General features: G+C 39.1%; 1 protein-coding gene across 1 annotated transcript in view; it reads right to left on the bottom strand.

Moving 5' to 3' along the window:
• LOC122665371 (5'-deoxynucleotidase HDDC2-like) overlaps positions 1 to 8,007 on the bottom strand; it is a 44,747-nt gene extending 36,740 nt beyond the window's left edge. The window contains exons 1-2 of the mRNA XM_043861505.1: positions 7,622 to 8,007; positions 5,639 to 5,763 (exon numbers count right to left, since the gene is read on the bottom strand). Of these exons, the coding sequence (XP_043717440.1) occupies positions 5,639 to 5,763; positions 7,622 to 7,960 (464 nt within the window). The 5' untranslated portion in view covers positions 7,961 to 8,007. The remainder of the gene's footprint in view (positions 1 to 5,638; positions 5,764 to 7,621) is intronic.
• Positions 8,008 to 15,920: the final 7,913 nt, after the last annotated feature.

Genomic DNA, 15,920 nt, shown 5'->3' with positions numbered 1-15,920 from the left:
GCACTGATTTGAGGGTGCAAACCATTGCGGAATTTTGCCACCAATACCTCTTCATCCCACTCAAAATCAGATCAAGCAGCATAATAGTAGAATCTGGCGACATACTCCCCAATTGTCAAGCTTTCATGTCTCAACTATGCAAACCTGAGGTGCACGATATGCTTGTAATCGTTAGGTAAGAATCTCCAATTCATGGCTTCACTCATCTCAGCCCAAGTAGTGACTAACTCAATGCCTTGGGTCCGATTTTGTTGTTGTTGCTTGATCCACTAGACTCGAGTTGTGCCCTTCAGCTTAGCCTTTGCAAATAAGACTTTTTTGGCCTTAGTCAACTCGTACCATCTGAAAAATGTCTCCAAACTGTGAATCCAGTCAAGGTACTATTTTGAGTTGTACCCATAAAATCGAGGACGTCCAAGTTTGCTCCTCTTTCAGCTCCTTAATCATCATATCGACCAACTCCATATGGTGGTGGCATACCATAAGATGGGTCTTGTCTTGTGGGATGGAGTTGGAAGAATCTCCATATTGCATTGGACTCTTTCCTTTATCTGAAGCCACCAGTTGGTCTATAGAAACTTGCATTGAGTCCATCATTGTTTCAATGTAATTGACAGTTGTAGTGAGTGTATCAATTTTTGCATCGGTTTCACCTTTATAGAGTTAAGTTGTTGGAGAATCTCACTATTGGCCACCATGGTTAAGATATGGATAGATCTGTAAATTGGTGGCGATCCCAGGGTTCAGAAACCCTATTCAGAACCACAATGGGCCCAATACAGCAAGAGAAGACTTAAAACAAAGGCTTTATGGCAAAACAACAATTAAACTGAAATTCCTAATAGTGGCAATACCATAATATTAAAAATTCACTATAAACACACAAGAAATGGGTCATGTATAGTTGGGAGGGCAAACTTGGAAGCTAAAGAAAAAAAGAACAGAATAGAATAAGAATAGAGGGAAGGGGTAATTCTGGAAAAGAAAAAAAGAGTAAGACTTAAAAGTAGGATGTGAGGGGTAATATAGGAAAGATGGGGTTTTAAAAGGGAAACTTATCGTAGGGGGCAGGGGGTGGAAGATGTGTTGAAATCGTCTTCTTCCACTGGCAAAAGGAGATGGCAGAATCTAAGGAGACAAGTGGCAGAATCAAAGGAGATCAGCATTGATGAGTTCAACCTGAACAACGACTAGAAGTCTACAACTGCTACTGCGACTTCAACTAGGAGACGGCGACTTTGAAAGAGGATGTTGATGTGATGAAACCAACCAGGGAGGACTGCGATGGGTGGAGTATAAGTGTGACAAGGTGTTCGAAATAAACAATGGCTTCAACTACTGACGATGAACCAAGCCAGAGTATAGGGATCCATGGAAATCAGGTATGCCTAGCTGATTCCCACCTCTGGAACTTTTTTTTGGGTCTCTTGCTCTCTCTTTTTTTGGTTCGCAGAACCCTAGAGGGAGGGGGGTTGCAATCGAAGGGAAGGGGTTACTGAGAATCGAAGGGAGGGGTAGAGGATTATAACACGGTTTTTTTTTTTGTTGGTAATTTGACTTCTTTGTTTTTTCAACAGAGTCCCTTTTTTTCAATTATCGAACCCTAGAGGGGATGTATTCACAGCGGGGGAGGGAAAAAGGAAGATGGGGATGTCAGGAGGGAAGGAGGGTTGATGCAAGGCATTCAGCCAGCCCAGCCCAAGGCCATATTTGTGCCGGCAGGACCAGCAGGACGAGGCCTAAAAGGCCCAGCCCATAGGTTGACACCTATGCTAGCCTGGGTAAATTAAACCTAGTGGTTCTGCCTTTTCATTTTCCTAGGCTAGTATTTACTACTTACTATGTGTCTTTTCAGTTTCCTAGGTGGAGTTATGAGGTTGTTCGTGCTCCTGGGTATTAGTTACTAGTCATTAAGAGTGGTCACTTTCTTGGTTATAGACTTGTAGTTCCTGTAAATAATAAAAGAGAAGAGAAGAAGAAGAAGAAAGAGAAGAACAGTGAGAATCAATGTGTTTATGTAACTCTTGGGAGTTTTCCACACAGTGTGTGAGCTCCCCATTCATTCAATATATATAATGATGAGAGACACAATAGGAAATAAGAAAACTGAAAATACATAAACTACCCCTGAACACAACCGAGACATTAAACAGTCCCTACTAACACTCTTCCTCAAGCTGGAGCATAGCTATTAATCATGCCCAGCTTGTTAAAAATATAATTCAATCTAGCACTCCCCAAAGACTTTGTAAATAAATTGGCAAGTTGTTCTCCTGCACGAACATGAGTAGGAGAAATGAGTCCTTGTTGTAGTTTCTCTCGAACAAAGTGACAATCTACTTCAATGTGTTTCGTTCTTTCATGAAACACAGAATTTGAAGTAATATGAACAGCAGCTTGATTATCACACCATAGTTGCATGGAAGAATCATCCATAAATCCAAGCTCAATCAACAATTATTTGCCATGCTTGATACTCTTGACTCTGCACTAGATCGAGCCACAACTGTCTGTTTCTTACTTTTCCATGACGAAAGATTCCCTCTTACAAATGTGCAATAATCAGTAGTTGACCTTTTGTCAACATGAGATCTAGCCCAATCAGCATCTTAAAAGCCTCGACTCGTCCATGACCATGATCCGAGTAAAGTAAACCACATCCAGAAGCCTTCTTGAGGGCCTCAAGACACATATACCAGCATCCCAATGAGATGTACGAGGAGCAGATAGAAACTGACTCACAACACTGACAGGAAAGGCAAATTTAGGTCGAGTCACAGTCAAATAGTTTAGTTTCCCAACAAGCTTCTGATACTTCTCAAGATCATTAAGAACATCACCACCATCAGCTGTAAGCTTTAAATTAAAATCCATAGGAGTATCTAGAGGTTTGGATCCTAACAATCCTGCCTCTGAACCTCTTTATCCCAGACCACCAGGAATCGATTAAGGTTTTATCCCTTACCTCAGCTAGATGTTTACTACTTCCTTTGTTAGAATCCGCTTCTACACCCAGAAAGTATTTCAATCTTCCCAAATCTTTAGTTTGAAACTTCTATTGTAAATGCATCTTCAACTTCTCAATTCCTGAAAAGTCATCTGTAATGAAAATATCATTCACATGTACAGTAAGAAATATTCTTCCTATATCAGAATGCCGGAAAAATACAGAGTGATCACTACTACAATGTGTCGGTCCAAATTCCAAAACAACTTCAGTGAATCGACCAAACCAAGCTCGGGACGACTGTTTCAGCCCATACAAAGACTTCTTGAGCTTATACATCATACCATACTCCCATTGAACAACAAACCCAAGAGGCTGCTCCATATAAGCTCCTAATGGAGATCTCCATGCAAGAATGCATTTTTAACATCTAACTGAAACAGAGGCCAATGATGGGTAGCAACAAGAGAAATTAATATACGAACGGAAGTAAGCTTAGCCATAGGAGAAAAAAGTGTCCAAATAATCAACACCATACACTTGGGCATAGCCCTTGGCCACAAGGTGAGCCTTCAAGCGAGCCAAAGAACCACCAGGATTCACCTTCACCACAAACACCCATCGACAACCAATAGCTGATTTACCAAAGGGTAATGGAACAAGATCCCATGATCTGATTTTCGTCCAAAGCCAACAGTTCCTCAGTCATAGCAGCCCTCCAACCATGACTAACTAGATAACACCTCTGCAACAGACTTAGGAATAGGATATTTCTCAAGAGTAATCAAGCAGGAATGGAAAGTAGAGGATAAACTAGAGTAGGACACAAAGTCTATGTCTTGGTTTTAGTTTCTAGGTGTTGAAAATCCAAAAGTCTATTTAATGTAATTTGATGTATCCAAAGGGTTCTAATGCCTCCCATCTATAATGAAACCATGGGCCGTTCTCTGAAACACCAGATTTTGAAGACAAAGAACTCTCTTGTGAGATTTAGCTTGTGGACTCAAGTGGGCTGTGGATTCAGCAATTATATCCAAGGTGGATCTCCTTGGTGGGGTTCTAGTGGGACTCTAGCAGCCAAAACTATCTATCTCCTTCAATTATCATCATCATCAACCACCATCATCCATCTCCATGTCATGATCAAGCTATCAGGCCCTCATCTAGTGGCTTATAACGTGCCAATTCTCAACCAGTTCATCAATCCTTCTTATTCTACATCAAGGGTTGCTGTGGAAGTCGAGAATGAGGAGAGGGGCATACTGTGAGAAGAGGTGGTTACTGCATGAAAATAAAAGAGGATGGTAGAATAGGGAAAGAGAAGGAAACAGATGGATAGCTTTCGGCTCTGATACCAAATTGGTGGAAGGCCGATTGGAGGAGAGTAAATCTGAGATGGATCTCAGAATCGCAAGGGAGAGAGATTCACAAACCACACACTCAAATTGAGCAATCCAATTCATTATTCTATTTTCCAATCTGTTCTCCATCAATGGATTACCATGTTTAAATAAACAAAATCAAAAGAATCATATTTAGAATATGAAACTGAACCAGACTTGTAATCAAACTATATCTATGTCCTACATATTCAACTCAAAACAAATAAAAGGCTTGAAAATAAATAAACTACTAAATAACTATTTCCAACCCTTAATGGACCAAAAACCCAGGTTGGACCGGTTCCGTCTAGCTTTGGGTTTCCAAACTCGGTCATGCTGGTCTAACCAGTCAAGTGCTACGCATCAATAGGCATGCATGGTGACGCCTAGAAGGACCCTTAAAAATGATAAAATAATCCCTACTCAAAAACCAAATATCAATTCTGGTAATAAATACATTAACACTCTGAACTGAAGAGAGTTAATTTAGAAAATACATCATATTACTATCATTAGAAAACCATGAAGCTAGCCTTGTTTCCAGTTCCAGAGGAGAGTACAAGACATCAACTTTTTTCAAAACTGCACAACTCCATTACCATTCATAAAAGATAAATGAACATTTTGGACAAACTTTGTCACATTCAGATATGCTCAAATTGGTTCATTTTATTTTATTTCATTTTCTAATTAGGACCAATCCAAATCCACCCATCCCAGGACCTTGAGAAAGTGGAACTTGCAACAGATTATGGCCCTTTTTCTTTTCTAATTTGAAACGTCATCTGGCACTACTAAAATAATTAAGATGCTCAGTGATTTAAGTAGAGAATTTTTATCATGTATTACATTTATAATTTGTACAATGATACATTGACAAACATTGAAAGGCATAGAACATCTCTAAAATCTCTCTTCATTTGGCTAGGCCTTTGTGCCACAGTAAGCTGAGTTATTGAAACTTAATTGCAATATCCATCATACAACAAAAGTTGATGCCATTAATTTTTTTTTCCCTTTTTCTCTTCTTGATAATTTAAGTGCAACTTTCATTTCCCACTGCATAAGAACCATCAGACTCTAATCCATTTAAGCTTTGCTAATTAGGACTATGTATTCTTCAGTGGCCTTCTAGTCTATTATAGAGAACTCTGAATCATCCCTCATATTGTGAAGATGATAACAAGGGGAATTGATGATAAAAATGATCTTTTACTCACATAACAAGAATAGAAGGAAAAATAAATAGAGAAGAATAAGAATATTAGAACTACTTTATTCTTTTGTTCAAAATATAAGTCCATTGAACCTTTCTCTGTTAACACCAGGAAGGTCTCCAGTAATCAGTGCCATCAATGCCATGCGGTACATGTGATCAGCGATAGACTCAGGGCCCTTTATCCCATGGTTGATCCAACCCTTTCTTTTTGTTGTCTGAAAAAGAAGCAGAAAAACAGAATCTTCAAAATTTTATTACCAGATTTCTATATTAATAGCAAATACACAGATGCTACAGCAAGAACCATTTACAGCAGTAAATGGACCAAATCATCCCAGTGCATTAAATAAAAAACGTCAGACAGCTCTATGATAAAATCTAGGAGAAGAAAGCTGTCAATAAGTGCAAAACTGCGTCCAATAGAAAAAACAAATTTACTACAAGACATTAAATTTGATCTGTCCACGACCTGCCCTCAATTTGATGATGCTCCAACATCAGATGGTTTTGCCTCTTTTTGGGTCCTTTGGCAGGATGTAAGCAGGAGTCCTTACGGCAAAAAAAAAAAAGCAGAAGCCTCACCAAAGAGGACAGCCCATTTTATCACTGATCAATTACCATTCCTAGAGCATGAAATCAAAGAATTGTTATATCCAAAATGGATAAAATAGGCTGCAATGAGTGGCTAACAATATCCATAAATGTTCAACAAATACTTCGAGCAAAGCTAAAGAGATTGGGAGGTGGGATCCCAATTCACAGTCTGATGTCTATACTTTCTAATCAATGGTGACTTGGCAATTGAAATTAATCCTCTGCAAAAGCTAATATCCACTTGGACGTATAAAACTAATAATAATAGACAGCAAGTAACCAACAAGTTGATTTATTTGAAAGGGCCACACATGGCCGAATTAATGCTTATAAGAAATGAATGTGTGATTTAGATTGAGAATTTAAACCTCATCCTAACCCCCCCCCCCCCCAAAAAAAAAAACAAAAAAAAGAAGAGAGAAGGAATTTGGCCAGTACATTTATGTGTTGCCATATCACAGCTAAGCTTCCAAAGGACCAAATTTCCAGGTGCTATAACAACTACCATATATCCAAGATGTTGTGTGTAAAGTTTGCATCCCAAAAGTTCGAACTTTTAGATGGAGTGACTCCCAAGTGTATAAGGGAGGCTGTAGGCTAGTTAGTAGCCGATGTGGGACTTAACTCCCAACACTCCCGCATGTGTGGCAATATGTACTGCGGACACGTGGATACGGTGAAATCCGCTCAAATACCATATAAAGTTTTTATCCCAAAAGTTCGAACTTGTAGGTGGAGGGACTCCCTGGTGTATAAGGGAGGCTGTAGGCTAATTAGTAGCCGATGTGGGACTAAACTCCCAATACTTATTTCTCCAATAAGCGGGGCTTCTCTTCTGGTTCTCGTCCCCGTTCATTTCCCAAAGGCTCTTTATCATCTTCTTCCTTTGTGCCTGATCTAATGCCTTGTCAGATCTGCAATAAAGCCGGCCATCAAGCTTCACATTGCCCACAGCGCTTTAATCATGCTTTTCTCAGTAACAATCTTATATCTTCCTCTTGCTCCTTATCTTCTTCTTGGCTCCTTGATACTGGCTCTAACAATCACCTAACTGCAGACATCAGCAACCTTGCTCTTACATCTCCCTATAATGGTCCTGATCAGGGGAAATGGTCAGGGTTTGTCTATTTCTGCTATTGGTTCCTCTACTCTACCCTCTCCCTCTCATGTTTTTCAACTTTTTCAAGTTCTCCACGTTCCACAACAGTCAAAAACAAAACAAACTGAGGTTGAACCGCATTTCCCATAAAAGCACTTTTTTCCCCATCGCACAAAAGTCAATTCGCAAAGCCAAAAAAGCAAATTCGTTCATAGTGCAAAGAACAGGCGATCGTAAACCTACGATACAAATTCACACTACAAAGGAATAGCGAATAGGAAAGACTAAATTAAGAGCAGGAGCGGCATAATACAAAAAATTGAGGCATTCTAATCAAATTAATGTAGAAAGCAATCTTTATCTATCCCGTGCTTTCATGCCTTAAGTCGATGGCACAGAGTAAGAAAATCGATGGCCGTAGAAGCAGGAGAAGAGGAAACGGACGACGTAATCGAAGCATCGTTTTCCCCGAGATTCATCGACAGGTTCGATCCAAATCCATCGCCGTTAGAAGCTCCGGGGCCCAAATTCCGCGCTTGAGAACGAAGGGTGAGGATTCTTGGAGTTTCCCCGCAGAAACCAAAGCTCAACGATTTACAAGAGAGAAAGGTTGACGGCGAGCGAGAGAGCAGGCATCGATAAAAAGGCGAAGATGAGTAACAATTAGAAGACGAAGACGAATACGACGAATGCGAGAGGTATGGATTTGCTGCAGCCATTGTTGTAGTTGCAGAGATCTCAATTCTCAACAAATGATCTCTTCTTCGTTAAAGTTACGAGAATACGAGTATCCGACTTCATACCAGAAAAAAAACAAAAAAGAAACCGAGCTTAGGGAGAGGAGTTTGGAACACGAGACCTTTCCTTTTTTCGCTGAAATCCTCTCATGTGAAGCCTCTCCATGCCATTGGATCGGAATAGAATCGATGACATTTGTTCCAATCCAACCGTGGTTATAGAGTTATTATGGGAGAACGACAGAGACCTTGCCCTTTTTGGCTGGTTATGAGTGGAGTGTATGAGATATCGTAGACCAGAAATTTGGGCACGAAATATATTTTCCCGGGGAAGGAGGAAAGGGAGCCGCGTGGATTGCATTGTGTTTGGTAACAGTGAATGAAGAACTGTACCGGCTATTCGACTGGCTTTAAAACCTGCGGTCCTGTACAACTATGCAAGGTTGGACCGAAATAGGCCGGTTTAAGGAACAATGCTAGGAGGACACAACCAGGATCCTCTGCAGTACCGGTGGGGCGACAGTGCACATCCGATGGCACAGCAAAGTTCACATGGCACACATGGCCTCTGTTGTGCCGTTGGATGTGCACTGCCGCCCTGCCGAGTACTGCAGAGGATTTTAATTCGATCAATTATCTAGCTGTTTGATAACACTCCAATAAACAAATTTTTTCCATTTTTCCGTTTTTCATTAAAAGAAACGGAAAAACACCTCAAAAGTATTTGATAAACTTGTTTCGTTTTTTACAGTTACTTAAAATGGAAATAAAACTTATGAGCCAAAAGACAGGTTTAAAGAAAAAAGTATGAGTTGTTTTTTGGTTTTTTGAAACAACTTTGATGGAAATTGTGCCTGATAAAATATCATGTGTAGGAGTGGGGTAGTCGTTCCTCCATTGCTCGACCTCCTACTGCCTGCAACTCTTCTTTCCTTTCTTCTTCGTATGTACTCGTCTGATCGTTGTGAAACTTGACACCGAGCAGTAGAAGGGAAACTAGCTCCTACCGCCTGCAACTCTCTTCCTTTCCTTCTTCCTTTGTACTTGTCCGACTGTTGAGAAGACGCAGCGGAGGTGAAAGCTTAATACTGAGCAACAGAAGGGAAACTAGCTCCTACCGCCTGCAACTCTCTTCCCTTCCTTCTTCTTCTATACTTGTCTGCCCATTGAGAAGACTCAACAGCGATGAAAGCTTGACACCGAGCAGCAGAATGTACTAGACCTTTGCAGTACGAATCTCTCTCTCTCTATCGTTGTTAATTTTTTGTTAGGGTTTTTAATTGTAGAGTTTAAACTACCCTTCTATTTCTCTTTTTCTTCATTCTGGTTGTTGGGTAATTATATTACAATTCCTTACAAATAATTAAAATAACACGAATTGCAATACAATAGATTAAGCAGTAGAAACTAGGCTTGACCTTTGGCTGAAATGAGAAGACCAAAGCTTGGATTTGATGTAGAACCACACCTGCAACAACTTGAACAAGCTTGAGGTTGAGTCACACTTGTGGTGCTTCCTTTAAGGTAATTGATGCCTCCTACTGCCAAGGAGTGTTCTGCACCATTACTCCAAGATAAAACAACCTCCAACTAGAAGATGAAGCAGTCATTCTAGTCCCTTGAAGGAGCCAAGAGCTTCAACACAGCAACCCTCTAACACACTTAGAAGAAAAGAGAGAGAGAGAGAGATAATACTCTTAGTGATTGCTAAGTATGGGCATGAACATGTATCCAAAAGATATCTCTTACAAAGCAATTGGTTGGGTTTATATAGGCCCAAGACCAATCCTTGCACTCCCTTGGAATTCCCAAGAATAACCATCCACTTATGATCAAATTGAATAATAAGATTTATGGACATGAATATGAACATGAATTGGAGGTTAATTTCAAATTCATGGTCATTTTTCATTAAGGGTTATGAATGACCTTAAAATTCATTCATTCTCCACTAAGACCATAAAGGCCTTAAAATCCCATAAAATGATCATTCTCCACTAAGGACCATAAAGGCCTTAATACCCCATAAAGGGAGAGACATCACCTATGGCCATGAATTGAGAAATCAATCTCATTCAATATCCTTGACCCACCTTCCCACTCATGATAGTGACCATGAATAGACTTTAGGGTATCCATAGAATGTTACAACCTTTGGAATTACTTCTTTGATCACATGGGTCCCACACCACAACAAAGCAATCAAAACATTTTGAAACTTAAAATAAAATAAAATATATATTAAATATATTTTAAATCTAACAATCCCCCATAATTTTTAAAACAACACGAGACACACATGCTGTGGCTGAATTAGACACTATAGGACACATCGTTGTAGGTGTCTTTCGGACTTGAACCTACACTAGGTCTAATGGACCGCGCTACAGAGTAGACGTGGAGTTAGACTCCTTGAACCTTTTCTCATTTGTGTAGCTGACCGTCCCATCAACCATATCCCATAGGTCGACTCTTGCGCTACCCATCATAAAATCACTTTGAACTTTTGAACCGGCTATATCCCTTATCTTGAACTCGTGAATGTTTTAGAGAACTCGCCTATAAGTTCTCATCGGCGGCGGTCACACCCCCTACATTCACTTAGGTTAGTCACTGGTGTGCACCACAACTGACACACCCCCACATTTTCTGGGATTAAACTAATTAAGAGTTTTACCGCTCAACCTCTTTCTTTGTGGTTGTACTACTTTCACCATCTACAGCTTGGAATGAATATTTATACAAGTAGTAGTATAAAACCGGTCAACCGGTGATTTCGTTTGTACCCTTTGAACCTAATTCAGGCATTTAGCCTCTTCACATAGGTAGGATGTCCATCACATGACCTATGGATTAGGCATTAATCCCATTCCTGTAGATGCACTACACAAGTTCTTGACAGACATAGACTTTGTGAACATATCAGCTTGGTTATTTTCTGACTTCACATAATCGATAGCTATCATTCTTTCATCTATGTACTGTCTCACAAGGTTGTGTCTGAGGCGTATGTGCCTCCTCTTACCATTGTATATCCGGTTCTTGGCTAGATGTATAGCCGCTTGGTTATCACAATGTAGTGATATCGATGGTACCGGTTTTTGCCATAATGGAATACCCACCATTAAGTTTCTAAGCCATTCGACTTCCGTTCCTGCCTTTTCCAAGGCTATGAACTCAGCTTCCATGGTAGAGCCTGTCCCACAAGATTGCTTTGTGGACTTCCATGAGATTGCACCGCCTGCTAGTGTAAACACATATCCACTAGTAGCTAAGGACTCGTTTGTATCGAAAATCCAATTTGCATCACAATACCCTTCTAAAACCACTGGTTTACCACTATAGTGTAAACTATAGTTTATAGTGCCTTTTAGGTACCTTAGTAACCTATCAACCGCGCTCCAATGTTCCTTACTTGGATTATGAGTATGTTGACTCAACTTTCCTACCGTAAGGACAATATCTTGACACGTACAATTCATTAGAAATGTAACCGAACCAATAATTTGAGCATATCTTTTTTGATTCACTGGTTCACCTAGATTCATTTTCAAGTGACACCCCATATCATAAGATGTTTTAACCGCTGAAACTTCATGATACCTATACTTTTTAAGTATGTTTTCTGCATAACGGGCTTGGGATAATGTAATATGATTTTCTTGCTTGGTGATTTTGATCCTAAGGACCATATCAGCCACCCCCAAGTCTTTTGTGTCGAAACTAGACATCAAAAGTTTCTTAGCTTGATTAACCATTTCCAAGTTTGTTCCCATTATGAGCATATCATCTACATATAGTAGTATGAATACACCCCTACCACCATGAAACCTGCTATATAAGCATCTTTCAGCATTGTTTACAACGAATCCATTTGAAATTAGAACCTTGTCCAATTTTTCATGCCATTGCTTAGTTGCTTGTTTCAATCCATATAAGAATTTCTGAAGTTTGCAAACCTTTCGCTCTTGGCCAATTATAACACAACCTTCTGGTTGTTTTATGTAAATTTTCTCCTCTAAGTCTCCATTAAGAAATGCTGTTTTCACATCCATTTGATGGATGACCAGGTTATATATTGACGTCATTGCCAACATAACCCTTATCATGGCAATTCTAGATACCGGGGCAAATGTATCAAAGTAATCAATATTAGGCTTTTGCCTAAAATCTTTGATAACAAGTCTGGCCTTGAAACGATCAAGTGACCCATCATTTTTTAATTTCTTTCGAAATATCCACTTGGTTTCCAAAGTTTTGAACCCGAATGGTAAATCCACCAATTCCCAAGTGTTATTCGCCAAGATTGAATCTAATTCACTCTTGATTGCCTCTTTCCAAAAGATGGCATCTAGTGATGTAATAGCCTCTTTGTATGTAAGAGGATCCTTGTCTACTAAATAGACAAGCCACTCATCATCTGTATATTTGGGTCTTTTGAGTCGCTTGCTCATCCTAGGCTGACTTTCGTCATCATTACTCAATTCTTGATTGGTAACCCTTTCATTTGACTTAATTTTTCCATTAGTCAATTGATTATCTTTACTTATAGGTAAGATGAACTTAAAGGAAAATAAATTTTCAAAAAACTCAACGTCTCTTGATTCTATGATGCTATTTGATTCAATAACATCATCCATGGCTTTGATCACCATGAACCGGTATGCCGTACTATTTGTAGCATAACCCAAAAACACATAATCACATGTTTTTTGTCCCAATTTTCTTTTCTTGGAATCCGATAACAACACCTTAGCCAAACAACCCCAAACCCATAGATGTTTTAGACTTGATTTCCTACCAAATCATTTCTCAAATGGAACCATACCAGTCTTGCTATGTGGGATTCTATTTGATAGATAACATGGCGATAGCATGGCTTCCCCTCACATATCAAATGGTACACTTGAACTCAATAACATAGAGTTCATCATCTCTTTAAGAGACCTATTTTTCCTTTCCACAACCCCATTTGATTCCGGTTGGTATGGAGCGGTTATTTCATGGATAATTCTATTTTTCTCACAAAACTTATCAAGGTTAAAGTACTCAGTTCCTCTATCGGTTCTAAGTCTTTTAACCTTTTTACTAAGTTGATTTTCAACTTCCATTTTGTAAGACATAAACGCATTTCCAGCCTCATCCTTTGATTTGAGTAAATATACCATGGTATATCTAGAGTGGTCATCTATGAAAGTTATGACATAGTTGTTTCCTCCCCTAGACTCATATGACTTGTAGTCACATAAGTCACTATGGATTAATTCCAAGAGATCACTCTTCCTATCCATAGTCTTGTGAGGTTTTTTGGTTAACTTTGCCTCTACACAAGTTATACACTTATTCACGGGGGGTTCCATCTTATCGGTGATCATGCCTAACTTGCATAGTTTGGTGATATATTTCACACTACTATGACCCAACCTACCATGTCATAAATCAAAAAAGTTAGAAGAGACAATCATGTAAGCAGAAGAAGTACTAGTTTTCTCAATTACAATATTTTTAACACTTAGTACAAACAACCCCTCACTAAGGTATCCCTTTCCCACAAAAACATTGTTTTTAGTGATAACCGTCTTATTACTTTCAAAAGTCAATTTCATTCCTACTTTATTAAGCAAAGGAACTGAAATTAAATTGCGCCTAATATCCGGCACATGAAGAACATTGGTGAGAACCATAGTCTTCCCTAAAGTGAGTTTCAAAGTCACTTTTCCTTTTCCCATAACAGGAGCACTTTGGAAATTCCCCATAAATACCTTTTCATCCTTTGTATTCATGGAATAAGAGAAAAACATCTTCAGATCATCACAAATATGTCTTGTGGCACCAGTATCCAATACTTAATCTTTTGGTTTTTCAACAAAATTTGCTTTCGTGACTATAGCAATAAAGACGTTATCTTCAACTAGGTTCACCTTTTCAGAATTTTTCTTTCTAAACCGACAATCTTTCTTAAAGTGTCCTAGCTTACCACACACAAAACAAGTAAGTTTCTTCTTCTTGAAAGAAGGCTCATCATTGTCTTGACGATTCTTCCTTTTCTTGTTTTGTTTGTTGGTCTCTACCAAGTTCGCTTTTAGGCATCTTTCCCCAAGGTCTTTTTCACCCTTGTCCTTGTGCCGATTCTTCTCCTCAATTTTGATTCTTACAATCAATTGGTCTAGAGTCAACTCCGTCTTCTTGTGTTTCATAGACGCCTTAAAGGCATCCCAAGAAGATGGAAGCTTTTCAATCAAGGCACCGGTCACAAATTCTTCCGGTAGAACCATTTTTTCCTTTACTAGCTTTCCAACCAAAATTTGAAATTGATCAATTTGGTTTGAGACGGTGTCACTATCTTTCATAGCAAAGTTTAGAAAGTTAGCCACCAAGTACTTCCTTGAACCAGCATCCTCAAGAGAGTACTTTTTTACCAACGCATTCCAAATCGAGCAGACATACTCCAAAGAACTATACACATGGTATAAGTCATTTGATAATGCATTCAAAATCCAATTCTTGCACTGGTAATCCGCTTGAATCCAAGCCATCCTTTTGCCCTCCTTTTCAGGATCATTACTTTTTTTCGGCATGGGTTCAGTCAAAGCAAATATCACCCCAATTTGGGCTAATGCAAACAACATCATTTGCCTCCATCGTTTGAAGTTTTGACCTCCAAACTGTTCGATCTTGTCAAATTCAGAGATAATCCTCATCTTACCCAAATCCGAGATAAGCTCCGTCATCGACGGGATAACATTGGTGGGAATTGAGTCAATGATAGAAAAAAGAGGAATCTCCTTACCATTGCGGCTAACAGGAACTCCGCCTTCTTGGTTGTTGATTGCTCCTTCAATACTTGTGTTTGAAGGATTTTCTTCATTGGCAGCTCCATCGGTGGTGTTGTTGTTCGAAGCATCACCCTTGTTGCTTACAACTCCAAGATCAGCCATGAGATCTTTGTAAAATCAATTACCTTAAACTTGTTGGATAATTGTATTACAATTCCTTACAAATAATTGAAATAACACGAATTACAATACAATAGATTAAGCAATAGAAACTAGGCTTGACCTTTGACTGAAATGAGAAGACCAAAGCTTGGATTTAATGTAGAATCACACCCGCAACAACTTGAACAAGCTTGAGGTTGAGTCACACTTGTGGTGCTGCCTTTAAGGTAATTGATGCCTCCTACTGCCAAGGAGTATTCTGCACCACTACCCCAAGATAAAACAACCTCCAACTAGAAGATGAAACAGTCTTTCTAGTCCCTTGAAGGAGCCAAGAGCTTCAAAACAGCAACCCTCTAACACACTTAGAAGAAAAGAGAGAGAGAGAGAGAGAATAATACTCTTAATGATTGCTAAGTATGGGCATGAACATGTATCCAAAAGATATCTCTTACAAAGCAATTGGTTGGGTTTATATAGGCCCAAGACCAATCCTTGCACTCCCTTGGAATTCCCAAGAATAACCATCCACTTATGATCAAATTGAAGAATAAGATTTATGGACATGAATATGGACATGAATTGGAGGTTAATTCCAAATTCATGGTCATTCCCCACTAAGGGTTATGAATGACCTTAAAATTCATTCATTCTCCACTAAGACCATAAAGGCCTTAAAACCCCATAAATGGTCATTCTCCACTAAGGACCATAAATGCCTTAATACCCCATAAAGGGAGAGACATCACCTATGGCCATGAATTGAGAAATCAATCTCATTCAATATCCTTGACACACCTTTCCACTCATGATAGTGATCATGAATAGACTTTAGGGTACCCATAGAATGTTACAACCTTTGGAATTATTTCTTTGATCACATGGGTCCCACACCACAACAAAGCAATCAAAACATTTTGAAACTTAAAATAAAATAAAATATATATTAAATATATTTTAAATCTAACACTGGTTTTTCTATTAGGCTGCTTTCCGGAACCTCT

The sequence above is a fragment of the Telopea speciosissima genome, chromosome 6, assembly GCF_018873765.1.
Source record: "Telopea speciosissima isolate NSW1024214 ecotype Mountain lineage chromosome 6, Tspe_v1, whole genome shotgun sequence".
NCBI classification, from domain to species: domain Eukaryota; kingdom Viridiplantae; phylum Streptophyta; class Magnoliopsida; order Proteales; family Proteaceae; genus Telopea; species Telopea speciosissima.
This window is presented reverse-complemented; position numbering and strand designations above follow the sequence as displayed.